Below are 16,503 nucleotides of genomic sequence, written 5' to 3' on the forward strand. Positions count from 1 at the left end.
GCTCCTCCTCTAGCCTGAGAGACGACTGGTGCTACAGGAAGTAAACCTGCCCTGGTGACACTCTCCATAAGGCCCACTAGACGGACCAGAGCATCTTGATGAACTGGGGTAGCGATAAACCCCTCTGGGACCTGAACCGGGCCCACCGAAACTGCTGGGGCCGGAACCTCGTCATCAAAGTCAACCCGAGGCTCCGCTACGGGTGCTGTTGCCCTGGGCTGAGCTCTGCCCCTGCCTCGGCCCGTAGCACGACCTCGGCCTCGCCCTCTGCCCCTCGTGGGAGCTGCTGCTGGGGGCTCGGGCTGCTGATCGGTAGATGAGGAAGCGTGTGTTCTCACCATCGGCGAAAGAACAGAGTAGAAATTCAATTGGCATTGAGAAACCAAACCGCACGACAAGAAGGAACAAATGTGAAATTTTTCCTAACTCTGTAGCCTCTGAGGGATAAATACAGACGTCTCCGTACCGATCCTTCAGACTCTACTAATCTTGTCCGTGAATTGTGGAACCTATGTAACCTAGAGCTCTGATACCAACTTGTCACGACCCGGATTTTCCACCCTCGGGAGTCGTGATGGCGCCTACTCGTAGAAGCTAGGCAAGCCACGAAATTTAGAAATCTTTAACCTTTTCATTTTTAATAGTTTTAACTACAAGTAATAACAGGTGATAAACAGTAAAATAATAGCGAAAGGCGAAAAATTAAGCGGAAGACGTAGACAAATATAATACCAAATCGATACGAAAAGCCAACATATGTCTCTAACAGGAAACCGGTGTCACAACATTCACGGACTATCTACGATTACTACATACAAATGTCTGAAAGAAAGAAACTCAATCTGTCTTGGATACAAATGATAACATAACATAATAGTAGATAGAAGAGACGCGGACGTCTGCAGGACTACCTCGGGATCTTGTGGACTGAAGGCTGGCTCCCGAGCTACTGCTGTTGTCCCAGTGCTACCTCGGTATCTGTACAGAGTGCAGAGTGTAGCATTAGCACGGCCGACCCCATGTGCGTGTAAGTGCCTGGCCTAAACCCGGCGAGGTAGTGACGAGGCTAGGACCAGACTCCGCATAAACCTGTGCAGTTATATATATATATATATATATATACAGCGAAAAAATAAACTAGAACAAATAATTAAAGCTGGGAAGGGGAATGCTTCGGGGAATAACAGATAAAAATAGAATCTCAAGAGAATTATCAGGAAACCAAAAATTTAACTTCTAACAAGGATAATGAAAAACAAAGGCAGATTTCACTCTCGGTCCACATCTCGTTGCAGGCGTGCAACTCGATCCCATTTCTCATATCTTGTGGTAGGCGTACCACCCGCTCCCATTTTATTACATCTCGTGGTAGGCGTACCACCCGATCCCATTTCATCATATCTCGTGGTAGGCATACCACCCGATCCCATTTCATCATATCTCGGGGTAGGCGTAACACCCGATCCCATTTCATCATATCTCGTGGTAGGCGTACCACCCGATCCCATTTACAAGCCAACACAAAAGCACAAGGAGTCCCGGCAAGGGAACAAAGCAATATAATAACTTCTCGGCAAGGGAACAAAGCAATATAATAACTTTCCGGCAAGGGAACAAAGCAATATAATAACTTCCCGGCAAGGGAACAACAATATCAAGACAAACATCCCGGCAAGGGTGAATCAGCTATAACTAATCCTAACTCAACTCCTACTCAGCTCAATTAGTACCAACAGTCAATCATAAATAAAATCCACGAAAATAAACTAAATCTTTGCTCAATATCGAGAATCATCAATTAAAACATCCGTAGTAAAATTTAAAAACACAACAACTATCAATTCAAGACTCACGATCATGCTCGACACCAACGTATAGATACTGGTCACCATGCCTATACGTCGTACTCAGCAAGAAGCAATTAGCAAATAGGACACAACTCCTAATCCCTCAAGCTAAGGTTACACCAGACACTTACCTCGAACTTTCACGGCCAACTCAATCCTCAAACACCGTCTTTCCTTTCGAATTCGGCTCCAACACAATCGTATCTATACATAATCGACTTAATAACATCAATAAATGCTAAACAATCCAATTCCAATGCTTAATTATAGCTTTTTAATCATTCTTCCCAAAAACCCAAAAATTGACCCCGGGCCCGCTTGGTCAAAACACGAGGTTCGGACCAAAACCCGATCACCCATTCACCCACGAGCCCGAATATATCATTTATTTTGAAATCCGACCCCAAAACGAGGTCAAATTCCCAAATAATTAAAAAGCCCTAACTCTACCCAATTCCCCAATTTTCTACCATTAAAATCCTAGAATTATTGATAAAAGTTGATGAAAAACATTAGATAGTTGAAAGAAATCAGTTAATGAATACTTACTTGTGATTTGGGAAGAAAATCTCTTAAGAAAATCGCCCTAGTTCTTCTATTTTTGTGAAAATTTAAAAGAAAAATCGCTCAAGTTATGTTTTTAAAAGACACACTGCCCGACTTCCACATCTGCGGCTCGTGGGTCGCATCTGCGAAACCGCACGTGCGGAAGAAAGGTCGCTTCTGCGGAAATGACTTGGCCCACTGGGGCCGCATCTGCGAGGGGTAAATCCGCTTCTGCGGAACCGCTTCTGCGGAACTTTACCCGCATTTGCGAAGGATTCCGCACCTGCGATGCACTTCTCGCACCTGCGAGTCCGCATCTGTGGCCCAAGAACCGCAGGTGCGGTTAGACCAGAACTGGTGCAACAACAGAATTTTTCTAAGTTTAAACACCCCGGAACCTACCCGAAACTCACCCCAGCCCTCGAGGCTCCAAACCAAACATGCGTACTACCCCAAAAACATCATATGAACTTATCCGTGCAATCAAATCGCCAAAATAACCTCTCAAACAACGAATTAAACCTCAAAATCAAAGAATTTTTCTCAAACTTCATAAAGCATCAAATTTTCCATTTTAAGTCCGAATCACGTCAAACGGATTCCGTTTTTCACCAAATTTCACAGTATCATCTTAAATCATATATAAGACCTGTACCGGGCGCCGGAACTAAAATACGGGCCCGATACCAACATGTTCTAATCAAATTTCATTTCAAAATCCTTTAAACAATTTCAGAAAATAATTTTCTTTAAAAATTCATTTCTCGGGCTTGGACATCGGAATTCGATTCCAGTCATACGCCCAAGTCCCATATTTTCCTACGGACCCTCCGGGACCGTCAAATCACGAGTCCGGGTCCGTTTACCCAAAGCGTTGACCGAAGTCAAATTAATTCATTTATTAGCCAAATTTTATCATTTTTCACAGATTTTCATATTTAAGCTTTCCGGCTACGCGCCCGGACAGCGCACGCAAATCAAGGTAACTCTAAATGAGGTTTTCAAGGCCTTGGAAATACAGAATTTAATTTAAAAGCAAGTGATGACCTTTTGGGTCATCACATATACCCAATTATATTATATATATTCCATGCACGACTTAAGATAGCATATTTTACCCTATACAGATAGTCCCCTTGCTTTCCGGTGATATAACTTTGTGTCGTCGGAAAGTTGGTAGAAACATAATAATATAATTGAGCATAATTTTGGATAGAGTTCGTGTTGTCGGAAAGAGTTTTAAGTCCATAATATAAATATAAAAGGGGAAATCATAATATTAAAAAGTTTAAAAAAATAAAAAGAAGATAAATGTTTATAATTTAGAGGGTAAAATAGGTATTTGACAATTCAAAATTTGAAAAATCTAGTTGAGTGACCTTCTGAGTGCAATATGCATAGTTCAGTGACTTTGTTGTTACAAATTAAAAGTAAAGTGACTTTAGGAGATAATTTGGGATAGTTGAGTGGCCATGTGAGTAATGGACTCTTCGAATTCTACAAAACATAACATTTCTTTCTACTCAAAGAGTCCTATAGAACATTAATTGTGGAAAAAATAAAAGTAATTTGAATGAAGTTTGTCAAAATGACAACTTTTTCTATGCCTCGTACTTTCTTCAAGAAACCATTCAACCGAGCACGGAATTTAAGAAAGAAAAAGAAATTCGAAACTTGTGGTGTTAAAACATGCCATGCATGGCATTTACTCCTTCTGTTTCAATTTAGATGAGATAGTCTGATTCGACACGGAGTTTAAGAAAAAAAAAGACTTTTGAAACTTGTGATCTTAAAAGCTTAAGAGGTAAAAGCTTTCTGGGCCCATGACATTTGTATGGTTATAAAAGCTTATCATTAAGGGTAAATAAGTAAATGAAAAGTTTAAAGTTGAATTATTTCCAAATTTAGAAATATGTCATTTATTTTTAAACAGACTAAAAAGGATAGTACCTAATCTAATTTAAAACAGAGGGAGTATGTGGTTTTAAAATCATGTCATTAAGGGTTAAATGAAATATTTAAAATTAAATTATTTTGAATTATGAAAAGAAATCATTCTTTTTAGAATATCGTAAAAAAAGAGTGTCACAAAAAATGGAACCGTCCCTTCATGTCTATATTTTCATAAATATGGTGATTATGCTTTCCGGAGCCGAGGGTCTATTGGAAACAGCCTCTCTATCCTCACAAGGTAAGGGTAAGGTCTGTGTACACACTACCCTCCCCAGACCCCACTGTGTGGGATATTACTTGGTATGTTGTTGTTGTTGTTGATGATTTAGTTTGCTAAGTAATCTGTGCAGATGGGTAGTTTGATAGAGAGAATAAAGCGAGTCATGAATACTGAGAAAATGAGCCTAATTTAGAACTGAAGAAGAGTAATATTCAGTCCATATAACAAATTTCTGCCATTTCTCTAAGTGGCTTACCTAAACTATACGAAGTATGCCATTCAGTTCATAAGATTCAGTTTTTCATACTTTATTTCCGGTGGTGGATGTAACTTATTAGCCCAAATGTGGATACATTGAAAGTATTAGAGGGGTGAATTGTAGCCTTTTTAAATTTCTAGTCGACTACTCTTCAGACCTAGTCGACTTATGCGGAGACAGCCTGCATAGAACTGTTAGTCCTTTCGATTTAAACAAGTGTTAATCACAATAAACAGTAAAGGAACATAATATAATACGAGAGCGATAAAGTAAATAACACCAGAAATTTTATACTGGTTCGGAACCAATGTGGTATCCTAATCCAGTCATCTTGGGTTGCAAGAGTGTTGTCTTTTAGAGCTCTTTGTAAATGAATTGAGTACGGCCTTTGTGATTTTCAGCGATCACCACCAGCGCTGACAGGGTTAATTTTCACTCGCTTACCAATAACGACCCTTTGGTTTTCACTCGCTCACCAGAGAAACGAACAATGACACAACCTCTCGGACACACTGCCTCTCCAATATTTTTCTGTCTCTCTTCTCTCTTTTGTGTACACAGTAAATCTACTAAAGTGAATTACAATGCTTGTTAAGAGTAGAATAAAGAACTTGTAGTTGGATAGACAATTGTATAGAAGGCTGCGTAAGTTTGTTGTTGCAAGTATCTTCTCTTTTATACTTGGTCGTTGAATATTCTAGCTGTTGCAGTGGTCTTCTAATTTTGGAAAAGGACTTCCTTTGCTGCTGCTCCAACTTTCCTTTACTGCTTCTTGCCCTTTTGAACATGATCACAATCCTTGTCTCGATTAAGTCTGATGCTGAAGAATAACTACTCTTTCCTTTGAGTACAACGAATATCCATTAAAGAAATCTTTACATACTGCAAAATATTTAATCAAGGACATATCATTTAATGTCTTTTGTATAAAAGATTCTTTTTTTGTAAGCCATCAAGTCTTCATATGTGGATATGCACGTGACTTCTATAAGGCAGATTTGGATATCTTCTGTTAATGCAAACTTTCCTTTTGAATTGGACAATTTGAATTTCCAATCATGATGCCAATATCAATTCTTTCTTTGAATAGATCTATGATTAATAATTCTCTGCAATATATAATCTTTATGAATATCTACATGAGAATAGTCATGATGATTTAATTAAAATTCTCATGATTTACTTTTCCATGATTGTAGTAATTCTTGATTGATTCCAGTAACTCATGCTTCTTTCCATAATTGAATTTCCATAAGAATAGTACTTTCCATCTCATCCCGTAGTAAATATTTTGAATAATAAGCTTCTTTGTGCAACATTCCTTAAATGCAAGACTTGGCCAATTCCTTGTAATACTTGTCTTGGTAAAAATATCTTTCTTAATAAAATATTTGCTTTCTGATAGATCTCAATAAATCTTTGACTCCTTTCTTGATCTTGAAAAATAATCTCTTTCCATAATATAGAATATACTACACCCATAATATATTTTCTTTCCGTAAAAAATATATTCTTCCTTGGTCTTGTAGTAACTCTTCCATATAGTATCTTCTTTCCACACGATAATAGATCTTCTCCACGATTTTAGCAACTATCCTTTCAAGATGTTGAAAATCTTCCCATCCATAATTTCCGTAGATTCTTCTTCTGATATTGTAGTAAGTCATTCAATATTTGAAATTTCACTTTCAAATATTATTCCTTCTGTGACGCTTGGAGATCAAATCTTTGAAAATAATCTTCCTTGATAAATTCTTCACATGATATCTCTTTTTCCATATTTGTTTGGATCTTTACCAGCATCTTCTTTCTTGAATAAACCTATACAAAAATAAGATTACCACAAGTAAATGTTCTTTTATTAATAATTGTATTGGTTTGTTATCATCAAAATTAATACGTAAAACCTTGAAGCTAACAATCTCCCCCTTTTTGATGATGGAAAACCATTGAGTACAAAAGAAGAAAATTTAATCAAAGACTTAATTAAAGACAGTGATAAGCTAGATAAGCTAGATAAACTGGTTACTTCCCTGAAGTCTTCCTCTCGTAATGCATGTAGTACATCAAGTGTGAACTCCCCCTCACTCTATGCATTCCTCAATTATTCTCCCCCTGTCTCCATACATTCTACCTGAGTTTTTTACCTTTTGTACACATTATTTTCTCCCCCTTTTGTCATCATCAAAAGGGTGGAATAGGATATAAATTACTAGAACCAATAATAAAGCATACGCTCAATTAACTTAAAAAAATAAAATCTATAATCCAAGAATCTCTCAATTAGATAAATGCACAATCCATTAACTCATCCATTTTAAAGAAAAACTAATGACAAGTATAATAAACACTAAGCTTTTACGACCCAAACCCCGCTCCAGTCGTGATGGCGCCTCTCGTGAAGACAAGGCCAGCCAGACCATTTCAGAACACCACTTTTAAGCAGTTAAACAGTTCAATAACAGTTCGAATATGATTTAATGATATTAATTAACGTAATTACAACCCAACACAACCCTAATCGGGGTGTCACAAGTCACGAGCATCTATAAGAATGTAATTCCACTTTACAAGTCTAGAAATACTCTGAATAGGAATAGTGAATAACATAGGAAAACAGTGGTGCTGCGAACGCTGGCAGTCACCTCGCTAAAACCTCTACAACTCTGCCTCCATGCAGTCAATACCCGCTATCGGATGAATAAATACCTGCAACTGCACGTGAGGTGCAGGGAGTAAAGTGAGTACTCCAACTTAGTGAGTAATAAAAATAAATAATAACTGAGCAGTAAGAAATCACGTAAAGAAAACCATCATGCAGTATAGAAGCAGGGTACAATTCTTTGAGAAAACAGTAAGGCTGTGAAATCTTTAGAAATATCTTGGCTCAGTTTAAAGCTCTTTTGAAAATGATCTTTACGACAGTTACGAAAACGATTTCAAAACGGTTAGTGCTGATAAGCACAGGAAAATCCGCCCCTCGGGCACAAATACCACAGTATAACAGGTAAAAAGGCAAATAAATATGCAAGATGCGCACATAAAAGTTCGCCCCTCGGGCAATATCTCAACACAGTACCAGCTCCTCGGGCTCACTCTCAGAAACACTCTCAGCCCCTCGGGCTCTCTCTCTCAGATCACTCTCGGAACAGTATCATGTAGTAACCGCTGCGGCGTGCAGCCCTATCCACATATCGCTGCGGCGTGCAGCCCGATCCATAGCTCGCTGCGGCGTGCAGCCCGATCCATATCTCGCTGCGGTGTACAGCCCGATCCGTATGGGTACCCGCGCTCACTGTGGGGGTGCAGACTCCGGAGGGGCTCCTACAGCCCAAGCGCTATATCACTGCGGCGTGCAGTCCGATCCAATATATATATACCGCTGCGGTGTGCAGCCCGATCCATATAAGTATCGCTGCGGCATGCAGCCCGATCCATATATAACTCTCACATCCAGGCCCTCGGCCTCATATCACTCAGTGTATCCTCACATCTGGCCCTCGGCCTCACTCAGTCAGAATAGCATCACAAGCCCCTAGGGCATTAGTAAAACAGTAGTTCTCAGCCCAAATTATCATTTAAAATATCATTTAAGACTCAAATTGAGTAAAAGTGGCTGAGTTGTAAAATAGTGGAGAAACAGTATGACTGAGTTCAAGTAATAAGTCAAAACAATGAGGAAATAGTNCAAAGTCCTAGCTCGCTATGCCCTTGCCTCGCCAAATCAACCTCCTCGCACGTCGAAATCTGGCCAAAACTACAACGAATACGTTACAATAGGCTAAGGGAATATAACCCAATCAAAAAGACTCGAAAAACATTAAAATTCACGAAGTTGACAAAACCCGAGCCCCGGGCCCACTTCTCGAAAAATCAAAAAATTAACATCGCCGGATTCCTTATCTCGCCACGAGTCTATACATATCAAAATTACCAAAATCGGAGCCCATTTGACCCCTCAAATTCCACTTTGAAATACCAAATTCCCAAGCCCTAGGTTTACCCTCTTTTGATGAATTCCCACAAATGTCAATGTAAATTCTACCATTAATTCCTTTATTTAGGCCAAGGAACTCACCTCCAATCACACCTAGTCGAAATCGGCTTCGAATTCCGTCCAAGGGTTCTCAAGGTCGATCAAAAAGGGTGGAAATGGACTTAAGCTCGCGGAATAAAATGAGCTTTAAAACCCTTCTGATAACAGAGACTTTCGCATATGCGGTCCCGTTACCGCATTTGCTGCTACAACTCCTGCGACTAAGACTCCGCTTCTGCGGATCTTCATTAGACCAACGACCGCTTCTGCGGTCCCATATCCACATATGCGGACCCCACTTCTGCGGATGGTTGTCCGTTATTGCGGAAACACCAAAGCTTCCATTTTTCGCACCTGTGAACCTCCTCCCGCACCTGCGCAACCGCATCTGCGGTTCCTTTTACGCAGATGCGGAAATATCAGATACCAGATATACACAACAATCTCCTAACTCCAAAATTCATCCCGATGACCATCCGAAATCACCCCGAGGTCCCCGGGACCTCAACCATAAGTGCCAACCCATCCTAACACATCATTCAAACTAGCTCCAACCATCAAAACACAATAAACAACACCAAAACCATCAAATTACATCGAATTCAAGCCTAAGTTCTTCTAAAACTTCCGAATTACGCATTTGATCAAAAACCCGACCAAAACACCTCCGAATGACCTGAAATTTTGCACACACGTCAAAAATCACCTTACGAAGCTACAGCAACTCTCGGAATTCCATTCCGACCCTCGGATCAAAATCTCACCTCTCAACCGGAATTTGCCAAAATACTAACTTCGCCAATTCAATCCTAATTCTACACCGGACCTCCAAAATCAATTCCGACCACACTCCTAAGTCACAGATCATCCCCCGAAGCTAACCAAATCACCGGAACCCAGTCGTGATGGCGCCCAACACAGTGCTAGGCAAGCCCGACCAATTCAACACTCTCAATCCCTCATATAGAGTTCATTACCAATTAACAGGGTTTAAATACCAAATTAACATGATTATAAATCTGTAACAGTAGATAAAATGTACGGAAATCAAGAAATATCACTACAAATCCCACCGATCTGGTGTCACGTGTCAAGAGCCTTTAATACAAGTTTGAGGAACAACCTAAACAAAAGATAGTCTAAAATGATGAAAGTAAAGAGGATAGAGGGAGAAATTGGGTCTGCGGACGCCATGCAGCTACCTCGATGACTTCGATGAAATCTGGACAGCAGAAATAGCTCGAACTACGCCTCAGGGATAGCTGTATCTGCACACACGGTGCAGGGAGTAAAGTGAGTACTCCGACTAAGTGAGCAATAGCAATAAATAATGACTGACGGAAACAAAATCTCGTAAAAAGCACTAAGAAGTTCTATATCGAAGCAATAGGGACATTTAAACAGCAACTGAATGAAGAAATCAGGCAAAAATCCTTTGTGCCACTACTCAACTCATTTATTCCTCACGATAATCGAAATCATAATTATACTGCTGCAGCGTGCAGCCTGATAATATATATATATATATATATATATATATATATATACCGCTGCGGTGTGCAGCCCGATCCATATAAGTATCGCTGCGGCATGCAGCCCGATCCATATATAACTCTCACATCCAGGCCCTCGGCCTCATATCACTCAGTGTATCCTCACATCTGGCCCTCGGCCTCACTCAGTCAGAATAGCATCACAAGCCCCTAGGGCATTAGTAAAACAGTAGTTCTCAGCCCAAATTATCATTTAAAATATCATTTAAGACTCAAATTGAGTAAAAGTGGCTGAGTTGTAAAATAGTGGAGAAACAGTATGACTGAGTTCAAGTAATAAGTCAAAACAATGAGGAAATAGTGAAAATAATCCCCGAAGGATTCAAATAGTTGGCACGAAGCTCAAATATGGCAATCAGCCCAAACAACTGTGATAACAAATAAATTCCAGTCAAATACGCAGTAAAATCATCAATCGGGACGGACCAAGTCACAATCCCAAGCGGTGCTCTACCCCTCGCCTACTATCCGGCGTGTAAGTCACCTCAATATAGCACTACGATGTGCAATCCGGGGTTTCAAACCCTCAGGATATCATTTACAATCATTACTCACCTCGATCCGGTCCAAACTCTAGCCCGCGATGCCTCGCCCGCACGAATCGACCTCCGGATGATCCAAATCTAGCCACAATCAGTACATAATCATTAAATTATGCCAAGGGAGCGAAGCCCACTCGAAAATATCCAATTTAATATCACAATCCCGAAATTGCTCAAACCCGGCCCCCGGGCCCACGCTTCGGAATTCGACGAAACTCATAAAATCCGACAACCCATTCAACCACGAGTCCAACCATACCAAAATTACTAAATTCCGATAACAATTCTGCCTCCAAATCTTCAAATCATATTTTTAAATCCCTAGGTCCAAATCCCCAATTTACACCTCAAAAACATGTAATCTAGTCGGATTATTCGATGATAATTCAATATTATGAAGTAGAAATAATCACAAGTGACTTACCTCAAGATTTCCCATGATTTCTTGCTCAAAAATCGCTCCAAGTCGTGTTCTTTCACCAAAAAAAAAAGGTCAAAAATGAGCAGAAAACGCAGCAGCTTTATTAAGCCTATTCTGGTCGCTAAAAGCCAGATCTGGTCGCTAAAAGGTGCACACCAGATCTGATGCACCAGCAATCTTTAATTTCACTAAAAAGGCTCTAACTCCATCATACAAACTCAGAATTCGATGATTCTTGTTCCTATGAGTCACAAATAATGATACGAACATAGTCCTTCAATCGAAACTCAATTCGGAGCTCGTTTGCTCAGTGCGATATCTATTTTGCTCGTTAAACAATTAACTCATGATTCGCGTCAAAAACCCAATAGCGACTTGATGAAATTAGACCAAACTTTCCAGATCACTCCTATAATTCATTATCAAAATTTCGGAAGTCTCAAAATCAAATTTCGATCTCTAGAACTAAAAATGGACCTTTGGATCATTACAAGCTTATAATCAAAACGCCAAAAATCTTTCAAAAACTCTTCCAAAACATATCCGAGCCTCATGGGACCCCGACCAAACATGCCAACATAACCCATAACAAAATTCAAACTTGTTCCAACCTTCGGTACGCTCAAAACAACATCAAAACATCAAATCACCCTCGGATTCAAGCCTAAGAATTCCAAAACTTCCGAAATCCGAATTGGATCAAAAAGTCGACCAAACGACGTCCAAATGACCTGAAATTTTTCACACACATCACAAATGACATAACGAAGCTACAGCAACTTTCGGAATTCCATTCCGACCCTCGGATCAAAATCTCACCCATCAACCGGAATTCGCCAAAATATTAACTTTGCCAATTTAAGCCAAATTCCACACCGGACCTCCAAAACCAATTCCGATCGCGCTCCTAAGTCATACATCACCTAATGGAGCTAGCCAAATCATAAAAATTCCGATCCGAGCTCATGTACACATAAGTCAACTCTTGGTCAAACCTTTCAAATTCAAAGCTTTCAACTGAGACTATTCTTTCAAATTCATTCCGATTTTTCCTGAAACCAAGAGCAACGATCCACATCAGTCATAATGCATAACACGAGGCAAGTCATGTCCGGGAACTGGAGATCAAAGTGCAAAAGCTCAAAACGACCGGTTGGGTCGTTACACCTCGATTTAAATTCAGTAGACTGTGGCAACGTAGAGTTTATCCATATCTTTGTCTGAAATCAACAGCTACGCACAGAGTAATTGCCTATGTATGAAATGAAAAGATAGTAGTGAATCTGACCGGCAGCTGACTTAAAAAGCACTTTTAAAAATGGCCTAAACTTGAAGTAGCACTTGGCGTCGAAGGTCATACTGAGTATTGTTAATAAATATTGTAGACATAAAAATATTTAAACACTAAGACGGGAAAAACATGTAATATACAGTAAACCTCGATATTTATGAGGTTTCATATGCTGAAAAACAATAATCAACGGCTCATCGGTCGATTCATTCAAGTAATGTTGAATTTGATCCACATGTTCGCTCCATAAGGTTGTCACAATCATGTTCCTCCTATACGTTGCATAGTAAGGTTAATATAGACATATATAGGTAAGCTATCCATAAAAAAGTATTTAAATTTTTCAATTACTTATTGATCATCTTCGAGTACAATATTAATAAACACACTTTCGTCGTCTCCTTGCTTGTAGGTCTTAACATCTTCACAGGTGACAACCTGACCAACAACATCTATATATATATATATATATATATATATATATATATATATATATAGAGAGAGAGAGAGAGAGAGAGAGAGAGAGAGAGAGANCTCTCTCTGAGTGATGGGGAGAAACTTCTCCAGAAATAGCTGAGTAAATTGCTCCCAAGTCAAAGCTGGTGATCCGGCTAGTCTAGCCAAGCAATAATCTCCCCCCAAGTCTTGGCGGATCCAGACAAGTAAAAAGCGGCAAAATTGACCCCATTGGTCTCAACTATCCCCATGTTCCTGAGAACCTCATGACAGCTGTCTAGATAATCCTGGGGATCCTCAGAAGATGCACCGCTGAAAGTAGTAGTAAAGAGCTTGGTGAAACCTATCCAACCTCCACAAGGCCTCCGAAGACGTAGCTGATCTATCACCGGTTTGTGCTGCTGTCCGGCTGAAGAAGCGGTACGTGACCTCGCCATTCGCGAAAGGACAAGAGTAGGGGTTTCAATTTAGCACTGAGAGAACAAAATCGCACGACAGGAAAGAATCATATGGAGCGTCTTCCCAATTACCAAGCACGGCATCTTAGCCACTGAATTTCACACCAAGATTGCTGGTATATTCACAAGTCTTCATCACGTTGTTCTGAGCAAACTGCTTCTAGGTTTCTCTGCCGGCTCATTCTCACGATCAATCATACCCACCATATGCGTCTCATTGTGCACAGGAGATGGATCTTGGCCAGTGTTTGTTGCATCTGGATTTTGCACGACGATGTCGCCTGCATCAATAAGCTTTTGAATTGCATTCTTCAGATTCCAACATTTCTNTCTCCTTGCTTGTAGGTCTTAACATCTTCATAGGTGACAACCTGACCAACAATATATATATATATATATATATATATATATATATATATATATATATAGAGAGAGAGAGAGAGAGAGAGAGAGAGAGAGAGAGATAAAAGTGAGTAACATAATTTTACCAATACCATTAATTTGTTACAAATGAAAAGAAGAATTACCACATAATTCTGTGTCATCGACATCTTGTTGATTTGTTAGTTGGTCAAAAGGGCGCAAGTTAAAGATGTTCATATGAAATGAAGGATCATTTGTTTCCTCAACAAATGTCTTTTGAGTAAATGTTAGCCTCAGGTGGTGTGTCGTAGTCCTCAACTTCAGATTATTTGGTCCGATGACAAAGTAGTTCATACGATATAAGCGAAGTTCATGTATCTTGTTCCTAAAAAACTTGAGAACATACTTTCCGATTGAAGCATGTATACGATCACCCTACAAAATCAGATTCATTATTAGCGCGCAATTTTAAGCTTGTATATAGCGGAGATCACTGCCTAAAATTATCCTACCTATTTCATATGAAAAAGCAGAATGCTATATAGAGATTTTATGCAACTTAAGTGAAGTTATCGTAAAGATTTTATATCAAAAGCCAAAATGCTATATAGAGAAAGTAAAGGCAAAACTACGAAATATGAAGCCATTCTGCCGAACTTGAACGTATAAGTATATCGACAATAGCAGTCGCATATAAGTTTTATATATATGAATGTTTACGCTATTTTATGAATGATGTATCAGAATGTCCACATGACAGTCTTTTTGAATGAGGTGTGCGTAGCATCCTCAACGAATGAAATTGGTGGAGGGCAACTCGCTACATTCTGTGTAAATGGTGAGAGGGCAAAGTGTTACTGACAGACCAGGCATTTTCTACCCTCAATGAGCTCAGAAAAGAAGCGCGAAAGCGCCATTGCAGAGGTATTGAAGAATCAAGTAGAAGAAAAAGAGATGTAGTGGAATAATAGTACTCAAGTTTAGGGATGTGTATGTGGGATTGCAATCATAGTAAGAACACGTTTATATAGACAAGAAAAAATACCACTACTACTACCATTTTGATCTTCGGTACTGCTATGATTTCATTTCACAGAATCTCCATCTCTGTCTCAAGTTCTAAAACCAGAATAAAATGTAAAGAATCTCCATCTCTGTCTCAAGTTCTAAAACCAGAAAAATGTAAGTATATCGACAACAGCAGTCGCATATTAATCTAACAGCTATAATTCTTGAATTTGCACATCTCAATTCAGATAGCTACATCAGTGATAAATATAAGTTTTATGAACAATCAATAAGAACCAAAATGCTACAACAGTTATGCGTAAAGATGAAAAAATATTCGACACTTAGGAGGCTGCCACAAAACAGATGAATCTAGGAACATCAGCTTCATCAACTTTCTCATAGTGCTGGATTAATGTGACTTATATGCGATTGATGTAGTTGCCCAAGTCCTCCTTATATAGGATGCGACAACATTAATAAGTTTGGAAGTATGACAAAGTTTGATATGTTACCTTAGAATCCTGTAAAACCAATTCAATTGAATATGGTATTTCCGGCTTAAAGCGATCCGGCATTACCCACATTCGAACGACTCTAACTTTAAGGTTCCATTGCATTGAGTTGCCTGAAATTTGTTTGATATCATGAATTTGTGTCGCCATATTTGCAAAGTCAATTAATCAGAATGGTATATTAAGCAGATAAAATATGAAGTTGAAAAGGTTTTAAAAATGTAAAGCACATAAATCCGATATATATAGATGTGCAGATAAAATATGGTTTTTTTTGAATTGGAAGCCCGCGTTTGGGAGGTAAATCAATGGTGGGATAATGGAGAGGTTTTTGGAGCAGCACCAGTAAGGCAGTTTTTCGAAATTGCATTACATATACATTAAGGGATAATGCGGACGTTTTTGGGACCGTAGCAGTAAGGCAAAACGTGGGAATTACCTGTGAGTGTGGGAGTAATGGATCCCATAAATTGAGGGAGTAATGGATCCCATAAACGTGGGAATTACTTGTGAGTGTGGGAGTAATGGATCCCATAAATTGAGGGAGTAATGGATCCCATATTTCTGTCATTTTTTACCGTGTAATGTCCTATATTTCAGTTGCATGTATGCAGGTGGTTGTGTGGACGTGCAAGCGAAATGGGGGGATGGGAGTGGGTACGTGATTTAGAGGATTCAATTAGGTTTTTCTCTATTTTGTTATTATTTGTTTTAAACATTTTTTTATACATAATAATATTTTCAAACTCCAAAACTTTTGGAGCTTTGTCCTAAAGGAGTGGCACTTGGCTAATTGTTGTTGTGCCACTTGGCACAATAATATGGCTTTGCTTCTCCTATTCTATATAGATAGATTATTATTATTATTATTATTATTATTATTATTATTATTATTATTATTGTTATTATTATTATTATTAGTATACTGCGTACAGGTTATTGTAAGTGACCCGCCTTAGCATCATCACTACTTTGTCGAGGTTAGGCTCGGCACTTACAGAGTACATGGGGTTGGTTGTACTCATGCTACACTCT

At 39.2% G+C, this 16,503-nt stretch overlaps 1 protein-coding gene across 1 annotated transcript in view; it reads right to left on the reverse strand.

Moving 5' to 3' along the window:
• The window catches only part of LOC109234935, a 23,382-nt gene extending 7,764 nt beyond the window's left edge, over window positions 1-15,618 (reverse strand). Inside the window, exons 1-2 of the mRNA XM_019400975.1 lie at window positions 15,469-15,618; window positions 15,072-15,205 (exon numbers count right to left, since the gene is read on the reverse strand). Of these exons, the coding sequence (XP_019256520.1) occupies window positions 15,072-15,205; window positions 15,469-15,618 (284 nt within the window). The remainder of the gene's footprint in view (window positions 1-15,071; window positions 15,206-15,468) is intronic.

The sequence above is a fragment of the Nicotiana attenuata genome, chromosome 11 (assembly GCF_001879085.1).
Source record: "Nicotiana attenuata strain UT chromosome 11, NIATTr2, whole genome shotgun sequence".
NCBI lineage: Eukaryota > Viridiplantae > Streptophyta > Magnoliopsida > Solanales > Solanaceae > Nicotiana > Nicotiana attenuata.